At 37.1% G+C, this 14,917-nt stretch overlaps 1 protein-coding gene across 1 annotated transcript in view; it reads left to right on the forward strand.

Annotated features, from left to right (window-relative positions):
* The window catches only part of RIMBP2 (RIMS binding protein 2), a gene marked incomplete at both ends in the record, with an annotated part of 154,082 nt that overhangs the window by 36,808 nt on the left and 102,357 nt on the right, over positions 1-14,917 (forward strand). The window contains one exon of the mRNA XM_082324932.1: positions 1,739-1,876. Within this exon, the coding sequence (XP_082181058.1) occupies positions 1,739-1,876 (138 nt within the window). The remainder of the gene's footprint in view (positions 1-1,738; positions 1,877-14,917) is intronic.

The following is a 14,917-nucleotide window of genomic DNA, read 5'->3' on the forward strand; positions in this document are numbered from 1 at the left end:
ATGAGCATCTCGGTATACTTTATCTTTTGTATTTAGTCTTAAAAGTGAGAAATTCTGAGGGAAAAAAAATCATCTTTAAACTTGTATTTCTTCTGTTCTTTTAATCAATGCACCTAATACTGTTCAATACTCATCCTTTCCAATGTATGTATGTGATGAATAATGTGCTCTACGTGTTTTAATTCAAGGGATGGCTTGTGAATAGGCATATAAATCTACTGGCCCCGTGCACTGCTCAAATGCTTCATGTTGGGCATCTTTTGGAAGTTTTGAATTGGAGTTTTAGAGGGAATTTGACCATGCCAGTAGACGTTTCTTTCTTGCACATATTTGCATGCTGTCCTTCCAGTCAATTCATTCTATCACTTGAATTATAGCCTTGTAAATTCAGTCTTAAAAATTGTAGGGTTTTTTGACAGACCTACATCTGATCCTTATGTAGTTGAAACAACGGCCTGTTCACTGCTGTCCATGAAGTGGGCAGTCACATAGGTATCTTTATGTGCAATCATCGTAGTGATTTGCTAAGCTGCTTCTGGGAATAGGAGGAACAAGTTAATTGCATTTCATGCTAGAATTTACGTCAAACTTTGATTCATTTAAAACTGTCACAATGCTGATGCTGCGTTACATTGTTTTTTAAATCCTTTTTTATTATTAAAAAACTTTTTCCCCATTTTTCATGTTTCCTGAGGAAGCAGCTTAAAATGCGTATGATTCTTACTTGGCTGTAGGTGGTATCAAAATTGGTTGACTTACGGTGTAAGGAAGGGAAGCTAATTTTGCCTGAGGGGAGAACTGCTTTATTGGATCTTTGCTTGGGTTACAAAGCTAAACTATAAACAATTAGGATCTTACCCAAAGATCAGCGGGAGTTTTTTCCATTGGTTTCAGTGACTTTGGGCTGTGCCTATCGCAATAATTTATGGTCTCTATTAAGTCATTTTGCAAATGGTGTTTGATTGTTGTCCAGAACATAAAAATGCTAAGCAAAGGATTAAGTAGTTTTGAACTATCCCAAATTCAGGATCTTTTAAGGTTCCTCAGAAGCATGTGCATTTTGAATTATATTTACATTAAAATGTAGTGTATTTGAGGTGGTTGTTCCCAAACCTTCTTTAAAAAGGAATTTGAGAATGCTGACATCACTGACTCCATCCAAAAAAGTTGGAATATCAAACCTAATGATCCCTCTTAAGCCAGGGAGCACCGTGAGTGGTTTGGGTGAGCTGGCAAAAAAAAAAAATACAGGATTTCTAATGGTACTTTGTATAAGCTTCGCTGGAACTTTGTTGTTAATATAGAGATATTCTGACAAACTTGCAGACTCTTATGATAAATATTAGTCAGAATTTTTCTGCTTAGTTCTACGTCCCTACATTTTATAGAGAAAACATTGAAACTGAATTTTTTCATTTACCCTCTGAAATTAATTTCCTGCAAGGGACCAATGACCACAGTGTTTAAGCCTTATTTTGGAGGTTTGTTGGACTTCAGTCTTGTTGCCTGCCCTGACAAAATGTTTATTCAGCAAGGCTGTATTTATTAGTTTAGATTAGCTTCTGTTGCATGTAATGTATATTTAACCATCACTTTCAAGCAGCTTTTGGGGGCACGTGCAATGAAAAACATGATAATGAAACATGCTGTGTTGTAGGAAGAGCAAGTGCTAGTCAGCTAGTACAAATGCAGTTTTAACAAACTGGTCACTTGACTTGTTTTGTTTTATTCTATACAGTTTGGAAATGATCCATCATGTCTGCAGCCTGCAACATCACAGAAAATATTTGATCAGACCCAGTTTCTAGAAGAGACCCAGATTTCTAAGTCTCATGTCACCACTTTAAATCAAGAGCATCATCATTGGCATTTTTTAGTAAGTCCTGTCTTTGTTTTTACTATTTTATGGCAACTGATGAATTTAAGACAAGTCTATAGTTTTGTAGTCTATGCTGCTGCTTTTGGTTGGTTGGTTGGCGGTTTTTGTTTGCATGTGCGCTAATGTCAGGGGGTTGGGGTTTTCTGAGGGGGAGCGTTTGGGAGAAGGAGGGTTTAGCTCTACGATCTGTATAGCAATGGATTTTGTATTGATTTCTTAGAACCTTATAGAACGGTAGTGGTACTTTAATATACATACGTACTTGGGACATAATTTAAGCATGAAATGAGAGTTTAATAAACAAAAATGTAATATAAATAGTAATTCCAATGCTGTGTTTTGGATGCATGAATACAAAAGTGCAGGATTCAGTGCTTAATGATTATGATCAGCACATTCCCATCTGTTTTGGTGTATACGTCCTGACACTTGATTCTGAAGGTCAGCAGATTTTTTTCCGGTTGGATTTCTATGTGCTTGCACGCGTCCTGATTTTCAGGCACCTTTTGCATTCAGAGAAGACTCTTTTAGAAGGGTCCTTTGAATATAAAAGCTATAGGATAATGTCAGCGTATCTAAAGACAACTTCAGAGAGGAATATGTGTGCCAGTGAGGTCTTGAATTGCCTCCTTTTAGATAAAATACTTTCACTTAAGTATGAAGATATTTGAATACATAAACAGACAAATTTCTGTTTCTTTTTAAAATCAGAGTTGCAGATGGAACTCTACATTTTGTTTCCTATAATTAATAGCTTTCATTACACGAAGGAATTTACTTCTTTTTGGACTGTGAAATTATAATGGGTGTGATTTCTTTTTTTTTTTTTTTTTTTAACTTGGTAATGAAAACAAAAATATTATGAAGAAGGAAGAGAAGCTTTTGGAAATTTTTGGAGAAAATAGATTGAACTAGTTGTCTTGAGTTGAATTTTGGAGTAAATTTTCAGCAGTGAATGCAGTTCGGTGAGTACAGGAGGAGATCCACTGTGTACAGGGTTATCCTCTAAAAACTTGCCAGTTGCCAGAGATAGCTAAGCCATGATTTCACGGTTGTCCTTTTCATAGAAGTGTCTGCTTAACCAAGCTACTTCTCCCCCTGCCCACCCCAGCGTTATTTTTAGCACGGATCAGTTCGTCATGCAGTTCCTTCTACAGCTGCAGAAGCAGTTGTAATGGCACATTTGGGAAGTGTAGCATGCCTGTGGGGAGTGAGCGATGGGCAGGTGACTGGTGCTCATGCTACTGCCAGCAGAAACAAATCCTAACACTTAATAGTGCATAATAATACTGGGAGATGAGAATCCTTGTATGAACTTCTAGAATTGCAGAAACTGTCTATATTTTATCTATAATTTCAGAAACACTGACAAAACCACAACTGACTGACTGAATTCAATAATGATAGTGAAGCAAATAATATTGATAAGTTTGGAACTCTACATTGTCTTTATTCATTGCTTATTATTTAGTCCTAGTAGAAGGAGAACAGTTGCTTCTGAATGTAAAGAAATGTTCAAACTTTGTGGCTTGGCGAGGAAACATCTCTGCCCTCTGTTAGCAGTGGGTTTTTTGTTAATAGCTGAACCAAATTGTGTTAAAAACTTGTTCTTTCTTTATCAAGAGTAAAGCATCCGAAATTGTTTCTAGACATACTAGTTCAAGATGAAGTAGTGTAAGCCATTTCTGTTGTTTGAGTTCAGAATTACCTGAAACAGGGTAAACTACAAGTTCCAGAGCTTCCATTTAGACGTAAACTTCAGGGCTTTGCTTCTCAACTTAATGCTGTCTTACAGAGAAATATTCTTTTCGAATGAGATAGAATAACATTACTCTGCAGTGCTAAAACAATTATAGTTCTTAAAATTCAGTTTACAAAGCAAAACCTCAAAGTCGAAGTGTGTTCCCTAGATCTCTTTATGTCCCAACATTGGCAGCCATTGCTCTGAATTCTCCTTGCCAAAGATACAGATGATTTTATTAGTCTTAAGTTACTCTTTATTTTGGCAAATATGTTTACTATGGTGGTACTTCTTTGAGTGGTGTGTAAGTAATGATTGGCTTGGACATGTTCTGCACAAAAACAGGGGGCCGTGTGTTTAGGGATGATATAGGGAGTTTATTACTCTTCAGAAAGCATGTTTCCTGCTGGGTGACTATAGAGAAGATGGAGCCAAACTCTTTGCAGAGATGCACAGTGAAAGCATAAGAGGCAATAGACACATGTTGTGGCAAGGGGAATTCTTATTAGATCTAAAGAAAAAAAAAAAAAAGAAGAAAAAAATCTTTAAAATTAGGGTGGTCAAACACCAGGGCATTTTTCAGAGAGGCTGTGGAATCTCCTTCCTTGGGGAGATGAAAACCTCCGCTGGTGAATGCCCTGAGCAAACTGATCCAGCTCGGCAGCTGGCCCAGCTCTGAGCAGGAAGTTGGACTACGTGGCCTCCAGAGTCCTCCAACCTAAATTATCCTATGATTATATAAATATGAATGCTTACTTACATGCATAAATTTTCCTTATTTATGATTATTGATACCTGTCCTTACAAAATGGCCTCGTTACATTTATAGTGAGTTCAAACAATAGATTCTTGAAAAGTATGCCATAGGGAATACTAAAATCATGTTTGGTATTGTATGGTATCCTTCCATAGACTATCTTAATGATTGTGGGTAATATTCTTAAATTCTACAGAGAATGTACTGTATTACTTTTAATGTATAAGGGGCAGAGGAGTTGCTAATAAAGGTTTGTTCTATAAGCATGCTTTATAGCTGTTAACGCAGTTTTTGCACTCTGCGAGGAGTTGATTGCAATTCATTATTGCGTAATTGAAGTTATACCTGTATTTAAACAAGACAGATCCTATAACTAGACCTGCATGTATGAATATTTGCTACTACTCTATACTCTCCCATTTTAAAAATGAGCTATTGTGCCAGCCTGAAAACATGTACGTCCATATCTTTGTGAAGAATATGTGCATACTATAAGTCCTTTAGACCCTTCAGGACTGGCAGGTGTTACGAAAAATAAGATACTGTGATTTATTGTCCAATGATAGTGAGTTCTGAGGAGCATATATGTTGGTCAGTTACTTGATCCACATCTCTTGGTGACTGAGTTATAAGATGCGGTTCATACACCGTCTTTGATCTTCAAAGCACTTTGCAACCAATAACTAAGAGAATAATTTAAAGAAAATTCATAAAAGATACCATTTTTAAACCTAATGTTCTCACTATTCTTACATTGTACCTCACTGAACTGAAAGTAAAGGCTTAAAGCGTTGCTTTAAGAGCCTGGTATTTGAAGCTTGAGGTTCTAAATTTGGTGCTGGATTTATCCATTTGAAGGATATGAGTTTGATTGCATCAGAAGTAATTATATTTAATATGACAAGAGAAAAGTGCATAAATGTGATATTTTGAACGGCTGTTAATGCCTTCTTTGCATCTCTGCTTCTGAAAAGAATAATTACATAGCTGTGATGTGAACCGAATGTTAAGGTCTGGTGAAAGACATTTCTGGTAAAAAAGTGAAGTCAATCTTCTAATGTTGTGTGTAGACGTTCCCTTAACAGAAGGCATTTGAGAAGTTAGTAGTTGTTTGTAGACCCTGACCCAGTACACTTACAAAAGACCAACATGAGGCAAAAATGGGATGCCATTGAAAGTAGTGGGAATTTTGCTGTTAATTTAATTCACGCAAATAGTTCATGCTTTCAAGAAGCACGAAGTTATGTTGTAAAACAAAAAGCAGTGGTTTGGATTAGGGTCTTGGGAATAGAATAGAGAAATTATTATTTGCAGCAGCTCCTTTCAGTCCAGTATAGACTGCATCTTTGAGTCCATTCAGAGTCTCTTCTCCCTGCTTGGTTTGTCAATATTTAAGGGGAACACAAGAAATCTAAATGGTTGCTGGGCAGTAGTAGCCTTCTGGATAAAGGGTAAACTTTGGACACGCAAACCAGCCTCTGTTTAAAGCACTATTGTTTACATAGTATTGTAGTACGGACAGTGAGAGAGCCGGATACTCTGATGCCAGGATTAACGTTTCCTAACGAAATACTAAATAATGTTTTTTTCATACTGTAGTTACAGTACTTTGGGGCTAAATTTTAACTTACTGTTCACTCCTATTTAATTTTCAATGAATGAGCTATATCAGTAACAATAACTTTTAATAATTTACACTGAAGATCAGAAGAAATAAGTGCAATTTTTCATTCTGATACTGTATGTTTCAGCAGTGGTTTGACTGCAAGAGGAAAATCCTGGGTTTTAGTAAACAGAGACCAAATTTTTTATCTACAGACAAATGTTCCCTTCGTCATCTGTGATTAGCTTTCCGTGTACATAAATACAACAGACTTGCACCAGTTACCTGTTAGTTACCAGGCAACAGCAGCATTTGACACTGCCTGCAGCTGCAGTGAATGACGTGCAGCTCCCCGACTGTAAATTAAAGTGCTCTGAATTTTGAACTGAGGTTGATAAAAAGGACATTAGCGCGAGTATAATGCCACTTTCACCATAGTAGCAACATGTCAGCAGAGTTTCTATAACAACAGCAGTTTGCTGAGATATAGCCCTCTATCAGATGTTCATGATGGAAAAAATTGTAATTGCTTTAGTCCTTCGCAGTACGTAGTTTTCTATAAAATACATGCTGTACTCCATTTAAGCCTTTTTGCCTCTGTGCAAAGCAGGAATCTGTCATGCTTCCCAAACCTTTGCTTGGATTCATTGTTTGCTGAGATCAGAGTGCTCAATCTTCATAATAATAGGCAAAAACTGGGCTGAAAGAGGAAAAAAAAAATTGTAAATATTTTGAGTATTTTTTGCTATTCGGAGATGGTTTGCAGTCTCTTAATGATGGCAGAACAGTGAGGCTGGATATTAGTATAATAATCAAAACCATGAATGCTTTTGATATAATACTTAGTGTTTAGCCTAGATAGCTGGCTCTGTGAAAGGCACTTTTAAGGTTACCTTTCTTTCCTGTGCCCTGTACATGTGTGGGATTTTTAGCAGTGAAAGCAACAATATCCATGGCCAAAACCAGTATCTGGATTTTGATAAATGCTGAAGTTAATCATAATTTATTTGAATCTTTTCAGCATTTTTAAACATATGGCACTGAGTGCCAATGCACTATTTTAATAGTTTATTTCCCTTTACCATTTCATCACCAATTTTCTTCTCCATATCAATGCAATGACTTATATAACCTTCCATTTCTGATGATATTTTCTAGATTAACTATTGCCTGTGCAAATGTAGAATTCTGTTTTGATTTTGTTGATACAGTGCCAGTATATTAAAAGCCTTTCCTATCTGCAGGCTGTGAAGAGAACTTCCATCAAAAATAGATCTTAATGTGGTTTTAAAAAACATTTTTTGCTAATCAGAGTTCAAGCAGAGGTTGTTACACTCCTGAATGAGTGAAAGCAGTAAAAGATATTTAAAGCCCCAAACAATGAGACATGTCCAGTGTAAGATGGGATTAAATCAGTAGCCATGAAAGCAGGCTGACCTTTTTTCTTTCTTCCCTAGAACATAATATTCTTACTCTCTGTTTAGAAAGGTTGTTGACTCAAATATGATCTTTTAATAAAAACAGTCTTGTAACATGCTTTCCATCTTCTCTGTGGACTAATCAGAGCCATAGTCAGGATAGGTCAGGAGGGGCACCAGCTAGGAGCAGGTACGCTCAAGCTCTCTTGCTGTTGCTGCCTGGGACTGAGTGGTTTACGCGCATGGTGATGGCTGTTAAGGGAGCTCTGGAGAGATGAGGCGTGCTCAGATGTTCAAAAGAGCGTAGGTGAGTCAGGCCTTTAGGAGGCTCGGGGCAGTTTTGCCTGTGGTGGATGCAGTGCTGCCCTGTTACGATTCTGGAAAAAATATGTTACGTGTTTTTCAAGTGTTATAAGTCTATAGTTGTGTTTTCTCTCATGAATACATCTATTAATCCTGCTGGATTATAAAATTCAAATGTAAGGCCTTCTGATAACCTTTGTTGTATATGATATATTCAAACTGTGCAGATTCTTATATTAAAAAATAGGCTTTTGGGTTTTGTGACTGCAGTTTTAGGAGACATCCCAAAATGATCTCAGTATAACTGACAAAACTGAGCAGTGAATCCGGTCTAAACAGACAAGAGCAATGAAACATTCTTACCTCTATTCCTCTATAAAGAGCAGAACAAATGAGCTAATTAATATCTAAAGAAAATCAGAGATAGATCCAGGAACTGAATGCAGATTTTCTCATTCCCAGGTAGTGCTTGCAGGGCATGGTTTTTCTTTTTGCATTTTGTACTCTGTTATTTAAATGCATCCAGCCAACAAACAGCCAGTGACACAAACCTTCAAAGGTTCCACCTGCCCTAAAACAATTATTTTTTTGAACCTGGGATATGAGTTGGGATTGTGTTTGTAAGACAATGTATATATTTTTTAAAATCTTGATTTTATGTTTATGGATGTAGTCTATATCTTCATAAATCTCACTACCTGCTGTTCTGTTCATTGCTCTCTGAAAGGACGCCATCTGCATAAGCCTAGCTCTGTATATTATTTTTCTCCTTAATGTACTGTACATTGTCACAGTCCCAGTTTCCTTCTAAATTGCCTCCACAAATGTAATATTTGTGTCTGACAAGAAAGCTAAAGAATATCAATGCGTTATCAGTTACAGCAAAACAAAAGGCTTATGGAGCAAGGTGATTTATTACTTCATTTTTCTGAAACACATGATAAGATTAAATTTTTTGCTTATGCTTTTTCCTATCCTAATTACATTTGCCTCTTGTTTAATCATCTTTAGGACAAAATAGTACATCTGAGGAGAGAACATGATTTAATTAACTTTTGTCCTAATGAATCAGACTGCAGAATTTTGTAGTAACTCCATTTGCGTTTGTAGCTTCTTGTCCAGTAAATTGGTTGGAGACAAAGTATTCAGGTGATATTAAAAAAATATAAGCCTTAAACTTAAACCCCATACTAAAATCTTTAGGCTCAGTCATGTTACTACTGAATTCAGAGATGATTTAGATGATGGCTCTCTGATTCTGGCTTGAGATTTAATTTACAAATAATTTATGAGACTGGTTGACTCTTTTTATAGGATACATAAGAATTTATATTTTACCTTCGAATAGTTATTACATCAAACCCAGATAATGAAAACGGTAGGGCATATCAAAGCTTTCTCCCATAGGAACAGCAGTAACAGCTCTGTTGTTGGTTGTTTCATATTCAGGTCTAGAGCTGCCTCAGACTTTCTGCTGAGGCTTCCAAAAAAATGACCATTTAATACTAATTTTGCTCCTGGCTTTGATGTTATGAAACAACTGGTTCTTCAACTTCTAGTTGTCTCCTAGTTCTCAAAATGAACTAGACTGAGTCCTTTAATGCATTTCTACGAGACTCTTCAGTAGCCTCCATATGGCCGAAGATTGCAGTCACTACTCAAGTGAGTGACTGTGTGGCAAAAGAGTCTCTGTTCTGTTAAAATTGATGACCTCAAGCCAGAAGAGTCTGTTTTCCATTTCCAAGTATCTGCAAGTCTTTTTGCTAGTGTTGGTGTTCATTTTGTTCCACATAATATAGGCCAAATTCTGATTACCAGTAGTACCACTGAGGTCAGCAAGCTAGTCATATGAGTGGTGCGAGCAAGATACAGCCTTACCTGTGTGAATAATCAAATTGGTCTCTAACAGCATGTAAATGTAGACTAGATCATTATTTGACCACACTTTTCACTGTTTCCTGGAGCAGTACTAGTGATTAGATCTGCAGCAAGAAGGCTGCTTAAAGCTACCAGACTTGCTTTTCACTGGCTAAAAACCACCAGAACTGTTGGGTCAAAAATCCAGTTTATATAAACGTTGTACAAGGCGTGCAGCACTTTGTAAAGGCAGAAGAGCTGGGAGAAAGATACTTTAAATTAAGTCCCTTTCTGAATATGGATATTAGAGCCTATGATGAGCCCATGGCTCGGTGGTGTACATCAGAGATAAAAGGCATATTTGCAGAAAGTGTATTGAATATCAGGAAGATATATATGAAACTGTATTTCTGAGCTGTCCTCTTTCATCAAACATAACCAGAAAAACTGAGATGTGTGAACAGGAACATATTAGTGTGTGTTCAAGTTTACAAATTCCTGTCTTAACCTGTGCTTAGCACTCATGCATATTTTATATGCACAGGTTCTGTATTTGCATCTATGTTTGGGGATCTTAGTACAGATTCCAAATTCAAAGACGCTTTACTGACAAATGTCTTTAAAAAAAAAAAAAAAAAAAAGTCCTTCTGTGAAGAGTTTAAAACTGACAAGGTAAGTCATGCAGAATGTGTTTAGATCAAAAGTAACTACATAACTACAAGTTACAGTCCCAGAATTTTTAATTCTTATGTTAAATTAACCTGAAGTTAAAATTAAAAGTACTGTAGTCCTCAGCATTGTCCTTCAGCAAACATTCCTGCAACCTGGAACATTCACTTTATATTGGGACATAGTTCAAGTTACTTTCTCAGCAGGAAGTACCATGATGAGAATAGAATGAATTTGGGAGTTGAACAAGACCAGTTTACGAAAGGCGTAGAAACTTGTCTGCTTAAATGGTTTTGAGACTGCATCTCTGATTTGAAGCAGCAGCTGTGATTCTGCCCTCCAAAGAAGCTTTCTGGTTCTGTTTCTGGTGGATTAAGATGGGGTGTATGAAGCTCTGAGCGTCGTCAGACACTTGAAAACATTCAGTGCACACTGGCAGGGTGCAAGATTGCAGTTATATGGTGGTGTGTGTGAAAATATATGCAATACTTCAGTTATTTACCACTGTAAATAATTGGCACAAGCGATTCCACTAACGTTGCAGACAGCTCACAATGTACTTCAATAAGCATAAGATTTTGCAGAACAGGGCTCTCAAATTGTGTGTATAGTTGTAGCTAACCTGTGTAAATACATTCTAGCACTACCTATTCTGTGTAAAGACATACTAACAAGTGTGGAAGCGTGCCCATCAGCCTTACCGTTTTCTGTCATGTTGGGAGAGGGGCAACCACCAGGTATATGCTGGACTGCAGGCTCAGTAACGTTTGGCAGCATGCTCTATGTAAATGCCCCCTTTTTCTCTCCTTGGGGAATATGTACCAGTATTAGTACACCATTTGGGGCCTTGGTATAGCTTATTTTATTTTGGAGGGCCAGAAATTAACTACGTTGGTTAAAACAAACAGTTTTGAAGCAATCATCGCTTGGGATGTTCTCTCTTTTTTTATGCACACAGCTGTCTGTAGGGTACCTGCATTGCTCTTGAAGAAACCTCGATAGGTGATTTTCTGTATTTGGGGGGAAAGTTGCAATTCAACTGCCTTGCTTTTCAAATCTACTGACAGTGAGATCTCATTTTTGGATTTCACTGAATGTTTCTCCAAAGCAGCTGCAATGGTTAATTTTTTTTCTTTCTTAAAAAAAGGAATAGTTTCAGACACATTCAAACCATTAGTTCATCGTTACCTGAGAGGCAGTGGGTGGACGAGGGAAATGAGTCGTGCTCAGCATAGCAAGGAGATAATGAGCTATATAAATAATTAGCAATACATTTAAAAAATATGCTCACAGAGAGCCAAAAGTATCTTGGCTTGAGTGCATGGTCTCAAAGACGTAATTGAGACTATTCATTTCAGCAAGGCAAATATGATTTAACTCTTTCTCTGTGTGGGTTTTTAGAAGTCATCAAATGTGAAATGGAGTAATAAAGGAACGGAATATCCTTCAAAGCAAAGCACACTACATCAAGACCACTCATGAACCTATTTTGAAACTTCCTGGTTCCTCCTTTAGCAGTAGGTGGCATATTTTGTGTAGTTGCCATGAAGATTTGCAGATCATTTCTAATAGTTGAAATTCCAGAAAAAAAAAAGGCATAAGTATCCTGACCTGGAGAAAAAAATGAATGCAAACACTTGAAATTTACTCTACCAGCTGTATCGTTTCAGTTAACAGAAGATAAAATGCGATTCTAGACACAGCCAGTGCTTCCAAAGATAACTAGAGGATTCCTTTCAATGGGATTTGATCTTTTACAAAAATCCAAGGTTAATACTATTTATGAAATTTTATCGAGATAAGAAAAGAGCTACATAACTGGCTATCTATTAAGAAGGGGATGACCCATTAGCTCTTTACTAACAGTTCCCTAGTTCCCTGTGGGCAGGCAGGGCTTTACTTGCAAAGGGCAGGAGGGTGTCTGAGGAAGCTGTTAGACTCACAGCTATCATCGCACAATGAAACGCTCCTGTTTCTGGCCACATCACCGTTGTGTTCATGCAGCCATATGACTAAGCCATGTAGCTCTGTGTTAAGTATTCTGGCTGAGCTGCTTCTGGTATTTTAAAATCCTATGTTTTTATTTGTTTATTAATTTCTGTGCTAGCATATTCTCCCTTAATTGCTGACATATTTCTGTGTCATTAAAAAAGGACCTTTGTTCTTTAAATTTCTAGTTCAGTTTTATAGCTTAAGAGTTAAGAGGCGGTTGAGACAAGTGTCTAGGCCTTGCCTTTCACCTGTGATGCTTGCTGCTATGAAGGTATGGTAGATAAGTAAAATCCAAAATAATATTTTCCAATATTTTGGCCACATTCCTAATAAATTATGTATTTATTTTCATAAACAATAGTGACAAAATTGAGAGTTACATACACCTACCTTGGGTACATTTGTCCTTATCATAGCAACCCACTGAAGGAAATATCTGCCATTCCTGATGGGACACCCAGTAGATGAGAACCACTTGCTTTCAGAAAAGGAGCGCTGAAGCCAAGTAAGACCCAGTAACTTTACCTCAATGCTTTATTAAACAACATTCATGTAGTCTTTTAACTACAAACTGAAGATGCGTGTGCCGGCCTAAGAGTGATATGTACTGCTAGATTTAAATGTGTGCTACGAAGCAGCTCACGGGCAGCAGTCCAATCCCAGCAATGCGTTGCTTTCTTTGATTACTTTCTCTGCTACTAAAAATAAGAAGCAAGGCCAAGGATATGAGCAGGCAGAGTCAGACTGTACCTTAGACATGTGATGTGTATGTTGTTTTTTTTCTTTTTCTCTTACGGATTTAAATGGAGATGTACTGGAGGGAAGCTGGCCCAGCTACTGCCCTGACAGTGCCTTGTTTTCTTTGTGGATTAACGGGGAACTGCAATCTGCAAGGCCATCAATCTGGCCCCTTTTCATCAGCACTGAATTACTTTAAAAAGAAAAACAGTGCATGTGATTATCAAAAGCATTTCCATTTATAACACACCGTGGCAATTCAGCTCAGTCACCAGAAAATAAGAGCATTATATATTAAAAGGATGGTGAATGTGGAAATTCATGAAACATATAAATGTGGCAATAAAATATACATATGGCTGTCACTTTATGGAGCTGTGAATACCTATTGACACTTTAAATGATGGTGTTCCCTTTACTTAGCTTGTCTGTGATATGTACACATCAGCAAAGACATTAGAGACTGGAGTCCAAAGAAACAGTGATTAACATATTTTAAAGTTTCCTGCACTGACTGCTTAAATACATTTGCATTAATAGAAAGATGAGACTCTTCATGATGTTCTCTGCGTAACAAAGGCTAAAAATAGTTTTGTTAGAACTCTGCAGTTCTACTAAATTTTAACAGTTTGGGGGAAAGGAAAACACTTTTGAAAGGTTATAATTAATGAGTTGTGTGTTGTTGTTTTTTTTAAAGTATACCAAAATAACATGAAGAAATTGGGACAAGCATGCTATTTTGTGCCTTTGGCATTTTGATGGTTTGCAGCCTAGCTTCCCACTTGAGATGGAGGCGGGCTTTGCTGTTGCCTGCTCTTAGCAGCAAGCCCTCTGCAGCTGCTTAGAAAGAAATTCTGTGTGTAAGTTTGAAGATGATTGCACAGAAAGAAAATTCTGTTTTGAATTTACAAAGCAAGGCATTATGCCTGCCACTCTTTCATGTTGAAAGGAAATCCAGCACGGTGTAACTATTCGAGAGAGTGTAAATTGTATTTAAATAGTTGAAAATTTAAAACTTTAGGTCAAGGTCCAGAAAAATTTAAGGTTTGAGAACATCCAGTTTCTTGTTGTGATGGGATCAAAAAAAAATCACCTGTGGCAATACAGCATGCATATAATGCTAGGCTTACTATTGTGGGGAGAAGAGAAGCAATCCAGGCTGCAGATGTGTAAGTGAAGGGTTAGATCAGGTACTGAAGTTGTGGTGTGTGGAGTGAATTTTTAGGCCTGCTAATTCCATTAAGTGCTGTCTGGGATGAGAAAGGGGAGTTTAGAAAGTAGGAGGTGCTGTTCTCAATTCACTGCTGTAATGGTAAATGTTATCGTAATGGCCAGGGAGATGATGATTAGAACAACTGTAACAACTGGAACCCACTGATACTGTCATCACCATCATTGCTGTGTGCTCTAAGATCTGTACGTGTGCTCTGGTAATTTGCAGTTTCTGGATGAGCATAACCATCCTAGCACATACATTGTGTTGACAGAGGAAAGATAAAATGCTGTAAAAGAGCTTTTTGCATATTTTTGATGAATGAACATCCTGCTTTTCTGATGAAGTATATGCTTATTTGTTAAGATGCTGAAGAGTTTAACAACTATATTCTCAGACGTCTTTGGAGGCAGGCCCATGCTTAAAGTTCAGAGAATAAATGCCACAATATTTTATAACATATCCTTGTAATCCTATAGAGTTTAAAACATAATGTGCAGGAACCTTCTAGAACTAGAGTAAAAAAGCAGAGTTTTCTTGCTTCCAAAGAAGTTGTCATGGTATGAGAAACATGTTGTTGTAGATAACTAAACAAAGCACTGTTGTAGAATATATGGGAACAATGCATTTGTTAAGAAAACGATGTATCAGAAGTCCAGTGATCTATACAGATGTTAAGGAAATGATTATTAGCTGGTAACTCAGTTGAGTGGATGCGAGGCTAGAGGATTAAAGCTCAGTCTTACA

This window comes from Platalea leucorodia (genome assembly GCF_965183815.1).
Source record: "Platalea leucorodia genome assembly, chromosome: 12".
Classification (NCBI taxonomy): Eukaryota; Metazoa; Chordata; class Aves; order Pelecaniformes; family Threskiornithidae; genus Platalea; species Platalea leucorodia.